This window comes from Falco peregrinus, chromosome 2 (assembly GCF_023634155.1).
Source record: "Falco peregrinus isolate bFalPer1 chromosome 2, bFalPer1.pri, whole genome shotgun sequence".
NCBI classification, from domain to species: domain Eukaryota; kingdom Metazoa; phylum Chordata; class Aves; order Falconiformes; family Falconidae; genus Falco; species Falco peregrinus.
Window position 1 is genome coordinate 94662249 of NC_073722.1, and position 13247 is coordinate 94675495.

The following is a 13247-nucleotide window of genomic DNA, read 5'->3' on the forward strand; positions in this document are numbered from 1 at the left end:
ACAGGGTTCACATTCCCACAGGGAATGAAAGAAGCCAAAAAATAGATTTTTTTTTTCTTTTCCAATAGTCTCACTTTATTAGCTACCACATCAAGAGAGGATGTTGTGCTGCATGCAGCGGAAGACTGGAGTATTTCTAGTTCCTGTGTAACATTTTCTTTTTCTCTTAATAGTTGTAAACTGATATTTTGCTGTAAAATCACTGCATGCAAGTTTGAATGCAAACAGCAGTAGAAGAGGCTTTTTTTCTTTTTTTTTTTTTTCACCATTCCCAATCCATAGTGCATGCTTTATTTACAACAAAAAGAAGTCATTCAGGGCAAAAATTACCATCAGAAAAACTGAGAAGAGGGTGGCAGAGACAAGGACTGCGGTTTGCACAATACCAGGAGGGAAATTGGCAAGTTGCACTTTATTTTATGGGTGCAAAAAGATGATTTGAGTATCAGTTGTCTGAAAGGAAAGCAGGCTGAGCAGAGAAGGTCAATACCGGACATGGGTAAAGGCAACATTAATTTAATTAGTCTGCAAACACAGAGGAGGCTGGGCTGCTGCAGGTCTGGAATAAATTAAGGGATTTCTCAGAATTTTTTTTTTTCTTTAAGGTAATTTCATCCCCAGCCACACATTTCCCCAGCACAGCTTGGCAACACACCATGCCCAGCTGCTGCTCCAAGAGATATAGGCAAGGTGCAAAGGTTTTGGCCAGGTCCATCACTCTGGAAGGGATCATAGCAGCATCCTACAGCCGAACCACCTCTGCCCAGAGCAGGGAGTTCTCAGGCGTGGCTGTGTGGGATGCAGAGGGAAACAATCCGAAAGCAGCAGGTTGTTTCAGTCTGGGTTCTCTGCACAGCCTGCACCGAGGGCAGTGTGGCTCAGGGTCTCTGGAATGTTGCACACTTACTGGTGCAGAGTCAAGAACTGCACAAAAGAACGGGGAAAATTTCCCAGAATGCCCTCTGCTATTACACTCTTCTGTGCATCATGCCCCGAGCAGCTCCCATCTCGGTGGCCGTGCCACAGGATGGAGCCTGGGATGATAAAAGAGCTGTTCCAGCTCTGGTTGAGTAGAGCAGAGGATGCACAGGCTGGTTTAGGTTTGCTTTTCCCATCCATGGTCCAAGGATGTCTCCTGGTGGAGAGCAGGGTGCGATGAGCTGGCAGCATCCAGGCTGGGCTAGGGTGGGGAAAAACAGATTTTCTTGGATGTGCAACCCTGAGCTGGGCTGGGCAAGGGCTGCTCTGCAGCAGGAGCATCGCTGGGCAGGCAGAGAGGTTGGCATCACACAGGGACCTTAGCATCGCTCAGCACACAGCTGCAGGAACCACAGCCCTGCAGAGATGCTCGTTGCAAGTCAGCGCTCAGAGCAAGCTCTGCTGGGGGACGGGGGGGAAAGAAATATTAAAAAAAATAATATCAAGAATAGGAAAATAACTCATCCAATTCAAAAGAAACAGCTCTGCGGCACAGCTGAATTGAGAACACGCCACACGACAGCATGCCAGCAGATGACAGGAGCGGTTGCAAGGGAAGTCATGGGACAACAGCGTGAACCAAGGGGGCTGAGGTTCAGGTTTCATACAACATGCGCAGCGTGTAGCTGGCCAACAATATATTCCAGTAGTGCTTATTGTGCTACTATCAACATCGCAATGCTTGAAGTTGTCCAGAGACAGCGAATGGTACCAAACCTGATCAGCGTCAGTCTGAGAGCATTTGACGCTCTCCTGCTATCGAGAACAAAAACACCTTCAGATGATCATTATGATCCTTAAAGCGCAGGTTGAAGACAATGGTTCTTGTGCAGACTTGCAACAAAAACAAACCCCCAAACCCCCTCCCCAAACAAACAAACAAAAAAACCCGCCCAAAGTTTGGAAGACCTCTAACTGTTCCAGCTAAGTTCAGTATTTGTGGTATTTTAAAGCAATAATCCTTGCACACATCAGCTAGTTGGTGGGAAGTATTTTCTCCCTTGGCTTCCCTCCTGCATGTGGTACGGCAAAGGGTTGGCAGCAGGGTAGTCCGAGGAGGGCCCAGGGGCTGCCCTTGGGGTTCGGCTAGTCACTACTACGCAGCTGGGAGGTGAGGAGGAGGTAGTCATGAGCTCGAAACGTGGGTGGGCTCCTACAGCAACAGAGCGTGCGAGTTCCTGGGGCAAAAGGAACCGCACATGGTGGCTGGAAATGAACACAAACCAACCCCAATCTCTGGTTCCCTGTGAGCGCAGAGCGGCTCCCTATTTCACCTTCTCGTTACTGTGTTAGTGGTGGATCTTCTCAGCAAAGGATGGACCACAATATTGCTCAAGTGTACCAAATCAGAACAAAAGCTCAAGCAGGACTCACAGGATTACATCAGTGACACAGGCTTTAGCCTAATCACAACAACACAGATACCAGGCTATAGTTACGACCCACACCAAACAGCTTTTTCATTATTGCAACTGAGGTATCGATATCACACAAGCAGAACGGGCTGATGCTCCGACACCAGCACTGAACCCCCTCTAGGCTGGACGAGAGCATGGCCGGGCCGGTGGCCACACATCCCGCTGGGAGATAAAGGAGCCACAAGCCAGTGGTGATGGGACGAGCCACACGAGCGGAGGCTGGAGGAACACAGAGCATCACACATACACACACACAACGGGAACGCTATCACTGTGTGCGTGAGACTAGTGAGAAAGAGGAACAGTCAGAGGGTAAATATTGCTTGACAAAATTACACATCAGGATAATTCAATGACAACCCCCCCAAAAAACCAAACCAAACCAACCAAAACCCCAAAGGAAGATAATATAAAAGATATGGGTTAGTTTTCAGGTGGAGGTGAGGACAGGGCACAGAGGATGCTCGGAGGAGGCAGAAGTGTGCTGCTGCCCTGGGACCAGAGGCATGTAGCAAGGCATGACTGCGCTGGAAGACGGACATCAGAGATCTACAGGGGCTTGGCAGAGGATGGGCCATTTGGGGAGGTTTGGGCAGTGGCTCCTTTTAATCACTGGCAACGTGGTTCTCGTTTTGGAGGGTGTGCCAGCGTTCAATCTTCTTGTCCTTGTTCTTCAAGCATTCGTACCAGTGTTTCAAGCGCTCCCCCTTAGCCGTAATGCCGAGCTGACAGCCGCCTGGAAGAAAGGGAGAAGAGGAGACATCTTATTCAGGGATGATGCTGATGTTCCAATAAATTACTTCCATGGGGACAGACCCCACGTTTGTAGCATTCCTTTCCACCTCCTGGATTTAAAATCTCATGGAAATGAGCAGAGGTGCTCTGCCTGCACGGAAGACCCCATGGGATGCTGGAGATGGGGCAGCACGGTGAGTGCACTGTATTTGGTGGCCTGATAACAAGCACCCAACCAACTTGCACAGTCCCATCTCAAAGCTCAGCCTGAGGCTCCTCACAGGACAGGCAACCTACGCACCCCTCCTGTACAGCCAGCACTGCATTGGGCATCAAAACCATACCACAGAGTGCAGAGACTTTCAGCTCACCGATGTAATCATTCGATTTTCCGATGTCGTAATCCCAGACAGAAATGTCCAGTGACTTCTTGGCCAGGTCGCTGTGTTTTATATCATAGAAGAACTCCTGCAGGAGGAGAACACCCACGTCACACCAAGCACCCCAGGAAAATACACCCAGAAAACTGCAGTTAAGGAATTGCAAGTGATGTCTCTGTACAGCCCAAATTCAAAATCCAGAGAGAGGATAATTAAAATACACTAACAAAGAGCAAACGCTCCTTTCCCTGGGGCACTTGTCCTCCCAGGATCACAGCATGCTGCACAAACCCCTAAGCTGAGCTCATCCCCTGTATCTAAGCGAGCACTTTGCAGGTGTCCCACCAAAGCAGCACCACCCGCAGGGACCCCCAGGGATGCTCATCCCACCCACGGCACTGGGGTGACATGGAGCCAGCAGCACCAGAGGAAAGTCCCATAGCAAAGCCATTCCCAAAACATTCCTGGGCGCAGAAGGGGAAAGGAACCCAAGCAAGGATCTGAACGTCAGGGAGTTTGTCTTCAACCTCCTCCATCCAACATAGTAATTAGCTAAGCTGATTTAATAATATATATAAAAAATAAAATAGATCCATCCTTACCTCATTAAACTCAGGATTCAATGTTTTCTTCTTAATCTGTGTCTTGTGCTTGGCCTTTTTTCCCATGTCAGGTTTCAGCCAACTGGGGGCAACAGAAAACAGCTCAAAACTCAAGTTCAAGAACAGTGTGAGCTTATAAGGTAAAAAAAGTGAGGTTTGGGGCTAGAAAAAAAGCAACAGAAGATACTTATTTAAGTGAAAGAAATTGTTTACCCACCCTCTCTTCCCACTTTCTAAAATGAGCTAAAATAAATGTAAAACCAGTAAAATCCTGAATACTTTTTTTTTTCTTTCCCCCTCTTGGATTGCCAGACAAGACATGGGAAACTAGGTGCTGAGCTCAACAGAAACCGCTCTGGGAGAGCATCTCTTGCTCAGAGCGGCTGGGTAAGCTTCAGACACCAGAAAGCAGCGAACCCTTGATGTCCTTCCAAACCACACACTGGTCCCAAGGTTTTTTCCCCACAAGCCACGCTAAAAGAAATGGTTGTAGTTTTATGGAGAAAAAGTGGGTGAACTCTGCATTTTGCTGGGGAGGAACCTGCCGAGGCAGACGGCGGGGAGCAGCTGAAATGGTCAGGGCATACAGAAGATGAGCAGCTGGGCTGGACAACAGCAGACGAGGGCAATCACAGGGCCAGTCACCCAGTCTGGCCACTGGAAAAACCAGCCAAGAATGTGTGAATGCGTCCAGAGATGAGGAGAAGTATGGAAAAAAAAATAATACAAAATTAATCCATTAGTGTTTAATACCACACAGACTAGTATACTCAGCCGAGGTAGGTTCATCTAGCAAATGTGGGAAAAATTAGGGGCTCGGGCTTTGCAGCCTGGCTGCAGACCCAGAACTAAATTGTGGAGTTGGGATTAATTAGATCTGTAGTAGAAATTGATTTAAAAATGGAAAGCCACCATCTTTTGTTTGTTGAATGGAAAATATAAAAAAATAAGAGACACCCTGAGAGGGAAAACTACTCTGTTCCACTCAGCTGCAGAAGACGTGCAAAATGTTCAACGTAGGATTTATTGAATGAGTTTTAGGGAGAACAGAGGTTTTTTTCTGAAGGCAAAACAACCAGCAACAAAAACTACAACCAGGAATGGCTGCAGGGTTCTCTCCATGTCACAGTTTATGAGGTTCGAGTTCAAACAATCTTATCCCCCCACCGTTGGCAGGAGCCACCCGACAAGCGCCGCTCCCCCATCGCCTGCCTCCGCAGCCGAGCGTGCCGACGGGCGAGATGCTGCTGGAGGAGACCCGCTCCATGTCACAGCAAGGCATCGCCAGCGCCGACCGCAGCAAATACCACTGTCTGTCTTAAGCTAAATTGTTCGCAGCGGGGACACGGCATGGGACAAGGACAGGCAGGGCAGGGTGATCCCAGGTACAACCAGCACGTGTGCCTGTGGGGCAGCAAGGGGGGGCACATGCTCCTCGTCATGCGTGGAGGGACATTCAAGCCACCCCTGCCCTGCGGCCATGGTGGGTCAGAGCTGGAGAGGAGGACCTCTTGGCCTCCAGCTCCATGGGACAGGTGGGCAGGGCGATCCCAGGTACCCCAGATACAACCAGACGTGTGCCTGTGGGGCAGCAAGTGGGGCACATGCTCCTCATCATGCGTGGAGGGACATCAAGCCACCCCTGCCCTGCAGTCAGAGCTGGAGAGAAGGACCTCTTGGCCTCCAGCTCCGCGGCTATGAGATGGCTGTTGGGTCAGTGCATTTGGGATGGACCTGAGGGCTGGGTGAGTCACTAACTTCAGCCACGGCAGGGCTGTTACCACCTCGCGCAGGCATCGCTGGTGGGCAGCTCACTCCAGCATGAAGCCTCAAAGTGCTTGGAAAACGCTGTCCTCTCTCCAGGGGTTTTGGAAGGAGATCTCAGCTACTGCTGAAGGACAGCGGGTGGCCCCACGACCACAAGTCACCGCGCTAAGCCACCCCCAGCCCTCACTTACAGTTTAACGAAAGGGTCTGAGTATCCGTTGGCATCCATAGCTGCTAAATGCACGCAGCGTACGATGCCGACGATCAAGCCGCCCTGCTGGGTGCTGTACATGAGGGACACAAGGATCTTCCCACGCTCCTCCACATCCCCACCACGGTCTACCTGCAAGGGGAAGCAACCAGAGATGGGGACGCAGGGGCTGAGCGAAGACGACCGTCAACTGCAGAGCAGATGAGGCAAGATGGACACAAAGGAACCTTGTATCCCCATAAGGGGGGGGGGGGGGGAAGGAAAAAAAAAAAAAAGGCTTGTATATGAGAGGCAATGGATGAAACATGCGTGGAGCCTGTCATCCTCCAAGGACTCTTACCTCCTCTTCGTACAATGCCATCCCACGGGATGAGCCAGTTGTTCCAGCACGCTTCATCTTGGATGGAGAAGGGAAAAAAAGAGACTGCCATGAGTTACTGCAGCTGGGAGAGGCACCGTCCCATGGCAAAAGCATCCCTGGGAGCCCAGCCCTGCTCTTTGGCTAGAGCCAGGAGTGGAAGGGGACTCAGGTACGTTCACCCGCTCCATCAACCTTCATCTCAGAAGACTCAGCACCTCACCTGCAGCACTGGGAAGCAGAGCTCAGGGATGGAGCCACCCACCCTCTCCCCCTCAGTGGACACGCACATCAGCATAGCCCAGTGACACCAGCAGATCCACAGCCACCAGAGATGTCTCCAGAGTCACTTCCCCTGGCTTCCCACCACTTTCTCATCCTTGACCTTGACCTTGTCACATCAGCCCAGGCATGGGTAGGAATCCAACCCCTAAAAATACCAGTGAGGTCAGGCGCCTACAGCTCTTGGCTGGTTCCAGCTCCAATCCCATCCCTAGCTCCCTCCCATGCCATCTGTTAGCAGCCTCAACATTAATGGCAGCAGAAAGAAATTTCAGAGAAACTCACTGGTATTACTCTCTCCAAGCAGATGTTGAAGTTCTTTTTCTGATTGGCTTTGAGTTTTTTCAAGGAAACCCTAGTTTCTCCAATAAACTCATTGTGGCCAAATTTGTCTTCATCACATACGGAGATCCTGAAGGGAACAGGAGAGGTGAACATCGACCATGCTGGAGCAGTACCTGACTCCAGAGCACAAACCCACTCCTGCAGGGGCACTGCTCAGGGAGTGAACAAAGCAAAGCACCACCAAAGCCTCCATCCACCTGGCTCTTCTCTGACCACAAGCAGTCAGAAAACCAAACTTCTGTTTTGTCAGAAAAACGAACATTTTTAATATACGCTCTGCGATGGGGCAAGAAATCAAAAGGTGGAAGTTTCCCGTGGACAGAAAATGCCAAAAAGTTTTAGAGACATTGAAATGTTTTGCTGGGATACTGTCAAATCAGGCATGGATACACAATACATGTATCTCTGTGCTGATAAGAATAATAGTAATGCCAATAAATTTAATATTATATGACAGGGTCAAAGCATCTTTCCTTCTCTTCTTAAAAGGAACATTAAAATCAGCATGTTCATGTGAAGCATGTTGATTTTGACCAAAAATCCTGCATTTCCAGGTGCCCTGTCAACACCTGCACTTTGCTGCCCATGCCCTCCTGAGGAAGGCTGGCTCTCGATGCTCTGGGCAAGGATGCCCACAGTCCCCATCCCACCGCACCATGGGGTACCCCAGCTCCTCTGCTTGCCTGAGGGTTTTCCTTTGCATGTCCTCATCTGTGATGCCGTGGTACACCAGGGTCTCGTTCCACACAGGGTTACGGGTGTTGCGCAGCGTCTTCGTCCTCAGCTTATTTGACTACGGCATGAAAACATGGCATAATTACACCCAGAACTCCTCCGCACCTAAATTCCAGCTCCCAGCAGTGGACTGTAAATTAGATGCTCCATCACTTCTGGCTCACAAGAGGTGGTTTGACTGGGCTCTGCAGGATGTCGCCGCTGCCTGCTGAGGCTGTCGCGCCAGTGAGCCATCAACTTCAGGTGAGCATCACCGACCCGACAAGGTGGACCTTTATGCAAACACCAGGGACTCAGCCGCCTGCAGGGGTGAGGGCAGCCTTCACCCCCGGCTTTTTACACTGTCTGGGGTCTGCTCCTTCAAGGACGCTTGCACAAGAAAAAGTTGCACAGAGCAGGCTGTGCGGGGGCTCTCGTGGTCTAAAGGAGATGCCAGCTTGGGAAAAAATGAGTTCTGTCACTTGCTCATGTTTCTTTTGCAAAACACGTGTGCAAAATACAAAAAAAAAAAAAAAAAAAAAAAAGAAAGCTCAGCAAACAAGAGGGCAGTAGAAATCAAAGCAACTCCCAAGACCACAATACCTTGATTTATTCTGCACAAAACCAGAAAGTTCCTGCACATAAAGTAAACGTGTCAATGGTTTTATTATAATTTTTTCCCCTTCTTTCACCCTTAGTTCCTCTAAGCAAAACTCTGCTGCAGGAAAGAGCTCAGGGGCTGCAAAGCAAGGAGCCAGCAGCCCTTGGGCACTGGGCTAGTGGTGATCATCCCCCTCCTCCAAGGTTTCCCCACTGAGATCAGCTTAGCTGGGCTGGGGAGTGAGATTTTCAGGGTTTTCTTTTAGAGGGGTTTATTCTATGGTTATTTCTTTATAACTGTAATGAGAACATGCTGCAGCTTCAAAGCAAACGGATCGTTCAAACTCTGGTAATAATTAGATATTTTTTTGGTCAGATGTTTTGTGATGCCTTAACAGTGTCACCTCCTCTTGAGCTCCCCTCCAGCCCTAAGCAGATCCCTGTCTGCAGGATGAGCTGTTCCTCAGGTATGGGAGAACATCTGCAAGCATCATCACTTTTCAGAGATACCTCCCGGGTCAAATATAGCAGCAGTGAGCAGTGGCACAGAGAAATCAAGTGGAGAAAGTCTGACACAAGGAAGGGACCTCAGGGGGCTTTGAGGAACCTCTGCTCCATCCCCAGCCCCAAACATGCCCAAACCAGGTAAAGCCTCACCTTGCTGGCTCCAGGCAAGAGGTGCAGTTTGACATAGGGATCTGCCAGGCCATTTGAGTCCATTGGTTTTAAGCCCTAAAAGATAATAAAGAAAACGTGGTGCCTGAACCCTCCTCAAGCAAAGCCAGGGAAGAGAAAAAGCTACTCGTGAAGCAACTCAGTAAAAAGAAGAATGTGTTCAGCAAGCCAAGAGCCTTGTTCTCTGCCCCAAGCAGGCATGGGTACCACGATGCATTAAAACATCAGACCCACTGGAGGAAAAGCCCCACAGACCTTCCCATCCAGGAGCAGCTGTGCCAGCGGGGCTGGGCTGGGTCTCCCAGGGGAGCAGCCTCTGCCAGCGGCCACACTGCTTCCATCCCATGGCCCCAGGGGAGCTGGGAGCCAGACAAACTTAAATTGGTGAAAGAAGGGGAAAAAGAGGACCGCTTACTTTGGCCTTGATGAGGGTGCAGTGCAGGGAGCTGTTCTCCTGGTCGTAGAGCAGGCTGAACTCCAGTGCTCCCAGCGTGGCTGGCAGCGAGAGAGAGAGGAGGAAGAGTTGGAAATAGGACCTCGTTAAAAACCCAGCCAATAACTGTGTTTAATCAGCCCTGATTAGGAATAATTAGAAAGATTTGCAGTTCAAATGTAAAAGCCATGTGAGACTGCGCTGGCATCAGCCACGCACAAGCCCAGGCAGAGTCACGAGCTGCAGCCATCGGAGCTTTGCAAAGGTGGAACTGCCCAGGGAGGGCAGCCTGGGGCTGAGCTGACTTTAATATTTGCCAGGCAAAGGAGGACGTAACCCTAAAAACCCTTCTCAGGGCAATGCCACCCCAGGACCACCCTGAGAAGGTGTTCCACCATGGGTGGCCAGCATCTCCCCAAGGCTCGGGGACTGGCCCCCGTTTTGACTTGTTGGACCCCAGTTCAGCCTTGTCTTCACGTGCTCACCAGGAAAAGATCACAGGGATGAAGAGTTAGCACAGAACCTCAGCTGAGCCCATCTGCTCCTGCCTGAGCAGGATTTCTGCACCTGCTCCCAACCCGGAGCAGCTCTTCCCACCCTGGGTGGGAACAGGCTGGACAGGCAAAGCACTGCCCTGCCACAGGCACTCGCCCTCATGCAGCAAATTCCCTTTGAGGGAAGCAGATGCCTGAGCACCAGGATCTCAACAGCATAAAGGCACTGAAGCCACCAAGCCTTTCCTACAAACAGCATTTCTTGCAGCGAACGATGCTCTGATGGAAAGAGGCAGCCGCCTCTGGGACTCAAATTTGGAAATGGGAAGGTTGTGTGAGCACAGAGCCTAAACCAGCATGCATCAGAGCTCAGTAATTTTGTGTAAAACAGACTGAAGATCCCACGAGCTGCACTGAACTGATTGAGCAGGGACAGCCTGCGAGACCCTGTCCCAGCAGCCCCACAGGGAAGGAACATCCCCCAAGGACTCTCTGCCAGAGACCCACGACCTTATGGTGCAAGTCACGGTCCTGCAGCAGCCACCTCCCTCAAAATCCCAGGTTTCCCAAAGAAACCACTCACTCCCCCTCCAGCTGAGCACCCCGGGTACATACTGCCTTCATCAGAGTCATAGCTGTTGGCATCCTCCTCCTCTTCCTCCTGGGGTGGCTGCCGCGGCGGGGCAGTGGATGCCGGCGGGATGGTGGGGGGCTGCCGGGCTGGCCTCTCCTCTCTGGCAGAGGGCACAGTGTAGCCCCCTCCTCGCTCCTCCCTGGCAGCGGCACGGGCCAGCTCCGGGGGTCCCAGTGGCGGGCTCGCTGCGAGAAGGACCCTGTTAGCCCCCGGCACGCTCTGCTCCCCAGCCCCTCGCAGGCAGCCAAACTTTACCTTGTCTCTCCGGGAACCGGCTGGCTGCCCCAGGACCCGGTCTTGCTGCTGCCGGTGGTGCTGGGGACAGACACAGCATTACCGGAGCATTCACCTGGGCCATGCCCTCCATCCCTCTCCCACCCCAGCACCAGCACTGTCCCAAGCAGGAGGGTCTCCACCCATGGCAGGGCATTGGGGTGTCCCCCCCAGGAGCTGAGCATCCTGGCCACATCCCCATTGCATCCTACCTGGGGGTGCTGCTGGACCAGGACCAGGAGCGGGGCTGGCAGCGGCTGGTGGGGGTGGCCGTGGGGCTTGCAGGGAGTTGGTCCTCTTCACGCCTGCAAGGAGAGCGGGGGGTCAGCAATGGTGTTCAGGCCCCGGGGGCTTTGGCTGTGGGTTATAGCTGGAATCAGCCAGAGGCAGCAGGGAAGAGAGAGGTTTGGCCGATGGATGGAGGTGGCCCAGATAGCAGCTCAGCCCTGCATGCTTTTGGGGAGCAGGGTGCAGCCCGGGCTGGAGTAGGGAGCATTGCACTAGGGGGACCCCGTGCTGCACCGATCCACCTGCAAAAGGGAAATGCAGGAGGATGGATGTGGTTGTGGCCAGGCACTGGTCTGAGCTGGAAGGTGAACAAACCCATGAGCATCACTGAGATGCCCATCACACCCTTGTCCCCCTGCACACCAGGACTACTGCTGCATGGCATCCCCCCGAGATGCACGCACATCCCACAGCAGCAACGGGGCACAGATGCACAAGGGTTACCCACCCAAACACGAATTAAAACACCAGCTCCCCCAGGCAGCCCCAAACGCCCCTCTCCAGCTATTACCTGACTACCCTGTCATTGAATATTCCTTTCTTCCCCGGGGAATTAAAGACAACTTGGACATTTTCCAGCTGTTTTTAGCTTCACCGGTTAAATTCACAAGCTCAGCTCCTAGATGAAGAGCGGTCTCTGCACGTGCCTCCCCTTCTAGAGACACCTGGGGAAGACTCAGGCACCACTGCACCCTGTCAGCCACCCGTTTGTGTCACAGCCATTTACAATAGCTTGCAGCACATAAAATTTTCATGAAACAAGAAATGACATCCCCAGCCAGACCCCTGCCAGCAAAGCACGGGCTCCCACTGGCGCGGCTGCTCCACATCTGCTCCTTTGGCAGCATTTTGTGGGGCACATGCCTGCCCCAGCAGCAACGGGGTGGGGTGGGGGGCACAGCAGCATGAAAAATGCTTCTGCTTCAGGTCCCAACTCAGCTGCATTTCATCTCTGCTTAAAATTGGCCGGGTAAGCACCGAGCCCACTCCTCCCTTCACTTACAGCTCTTGTATGGTGCACGGGGCTTTTCAAGCTCATGTCCTTTCACGAGCCATAAGATGCCCCTCTTAGGGAAAAGCACGCAGGATCCTGCCTCTCCTCCCTGCATGCAGGGAAAGGGATGGGGATCCCCCTCCATGCCTCCCCCTGATCCCACCAACACCCAGGACCTCCCCATCAGCAAACTCCACGGAGCAGTGTAAAACAGCAGGCGAGTGGCGTGGGAAGCAGGTGCCAAAGCATTGCAACATGAAATCCCTCAGCATCACTTCGTGCTGCCCATCGAGCGGAGACAACCCTGGTCTGGCTGCTGGCTTTGCAACCCCCAGCCCTCTCTTCCCAGGCCCGCAGAAGCACCGCTCTCACCAGGGCTCCTGCTGACCCCACTCTCAGCAGCATAGTCGCGGCCATCGGTGTCCCCGCCAGCATGCTCGCTGCCGCACGGGCCCGGCCTGCCCTCGGCCGGCTTGCGGCCAGGCACCACGTAGCTCCCCCGGGCAGCCGCCGTCGTGTCACTGCCTGCAGGAAGAGGGATAAAGGCAGCAGTGATGCTGGCACCCTGTCCGCCCAGTCGTCCCCTGAGCCAGCAGGGAGAGGAGCTGCTGGGGTGATGCCCAGCTTGGGTACCAGCAGGAGGAGAATGGGTATGGCCACTGCAGCATCACCCCCAGAGCACTGGGGACTGCCAGCCAGCTGCAGGAGGGCTTCACACCATCAAACCTGCACACGGTGGTCGCGAAAGCCCAAAGGACATGGCAAACCATGAGGGCACTGGGACACACGCAAGCGCCACGGGAAAACACGGCCAGAGGCATCCATCAATTGGTCCTCAGCACCCATCAAACCCCTAATGGCATTACAGCTCCATGGTCCCCAGGACACGAGGATCACATTTTCTTTTTGCTGATCATCTTCCATTTATTAGCGAGACAACGGTGACAGCTGCCTTTGCCTCTCACTTCCATCCACCCAGCAGCGGCTGTCCCAGGGTGCCAAGACCACTTCGCGGTGATAAATTGCAACCCACGGATGTGATGAAAAAGGTCTCTGTGCTCACCTG

General features: G+C 52.5%; 1 protein-coding gene across 5 annotated transcripts in view; it reads right to left on the reverse strand.

Moving 5' to 3' along the window:
* Positions 1 to 213: 213 nt before the first annotated feature.
* RPH3A (rabphilin 3A) overlaps positions 214 to 13247 on the reverse strand; it is a 36126-nt gene continuing 23092 nt past the window's right edge. For all 5 annotated transcript variants that reach the window (XM_055797121.1, XM_055797122.1, XM_055797123.1 and 2 more), the window contains 13 exons: positions 12554 to 12706; positions 11112 to 11204; positions 10882 to 10941; positions 10608 to 10811; positions 9481 to 9560; positions 9048 to 9122; positions 7760 to 7869; positions 7017 to 7143; positions 6432 to 6488; positions 6072 to 6223; positions 4114 to 4195; positions 3503 to 3599; positions 214 to 3132 (listed from right to left, as the gene is read on the reverse strand). In XM_055797121.1, coding sequence (XP_055653096.1) covers positions 3002 to 3132; positions 3503 to 3599; positions 4114 to 4195; positions 6072 to 6223; positions 6432 to 6488; positions 7017 to 7143; positions 7760 to 7869; positions 9048 to 9122; positions 9481 to 9560; positions 10608 to 10811; positions 10882 to 10941; positions 11112 to 11204; positions 12554 to 12706 — 1421 coding nt within the window. In that variant the 3' untranslated portion in view covers positions 214 to 3001. The remainder of the gene's footprint in view (positions 3133 to 3502; positions 3600 to 4113; positions 4196 to 6071; positions 6224 to 6431; positions 6489 to 7016; positions 7144 to 7759; positions 7870 to 9047; positions 9123 to 9480; positions 9561 to 10607; positions 10812 to 10881; positions 10942 to 11111; positions 11205 to 12553; positions 12707 to 13247) is intronic.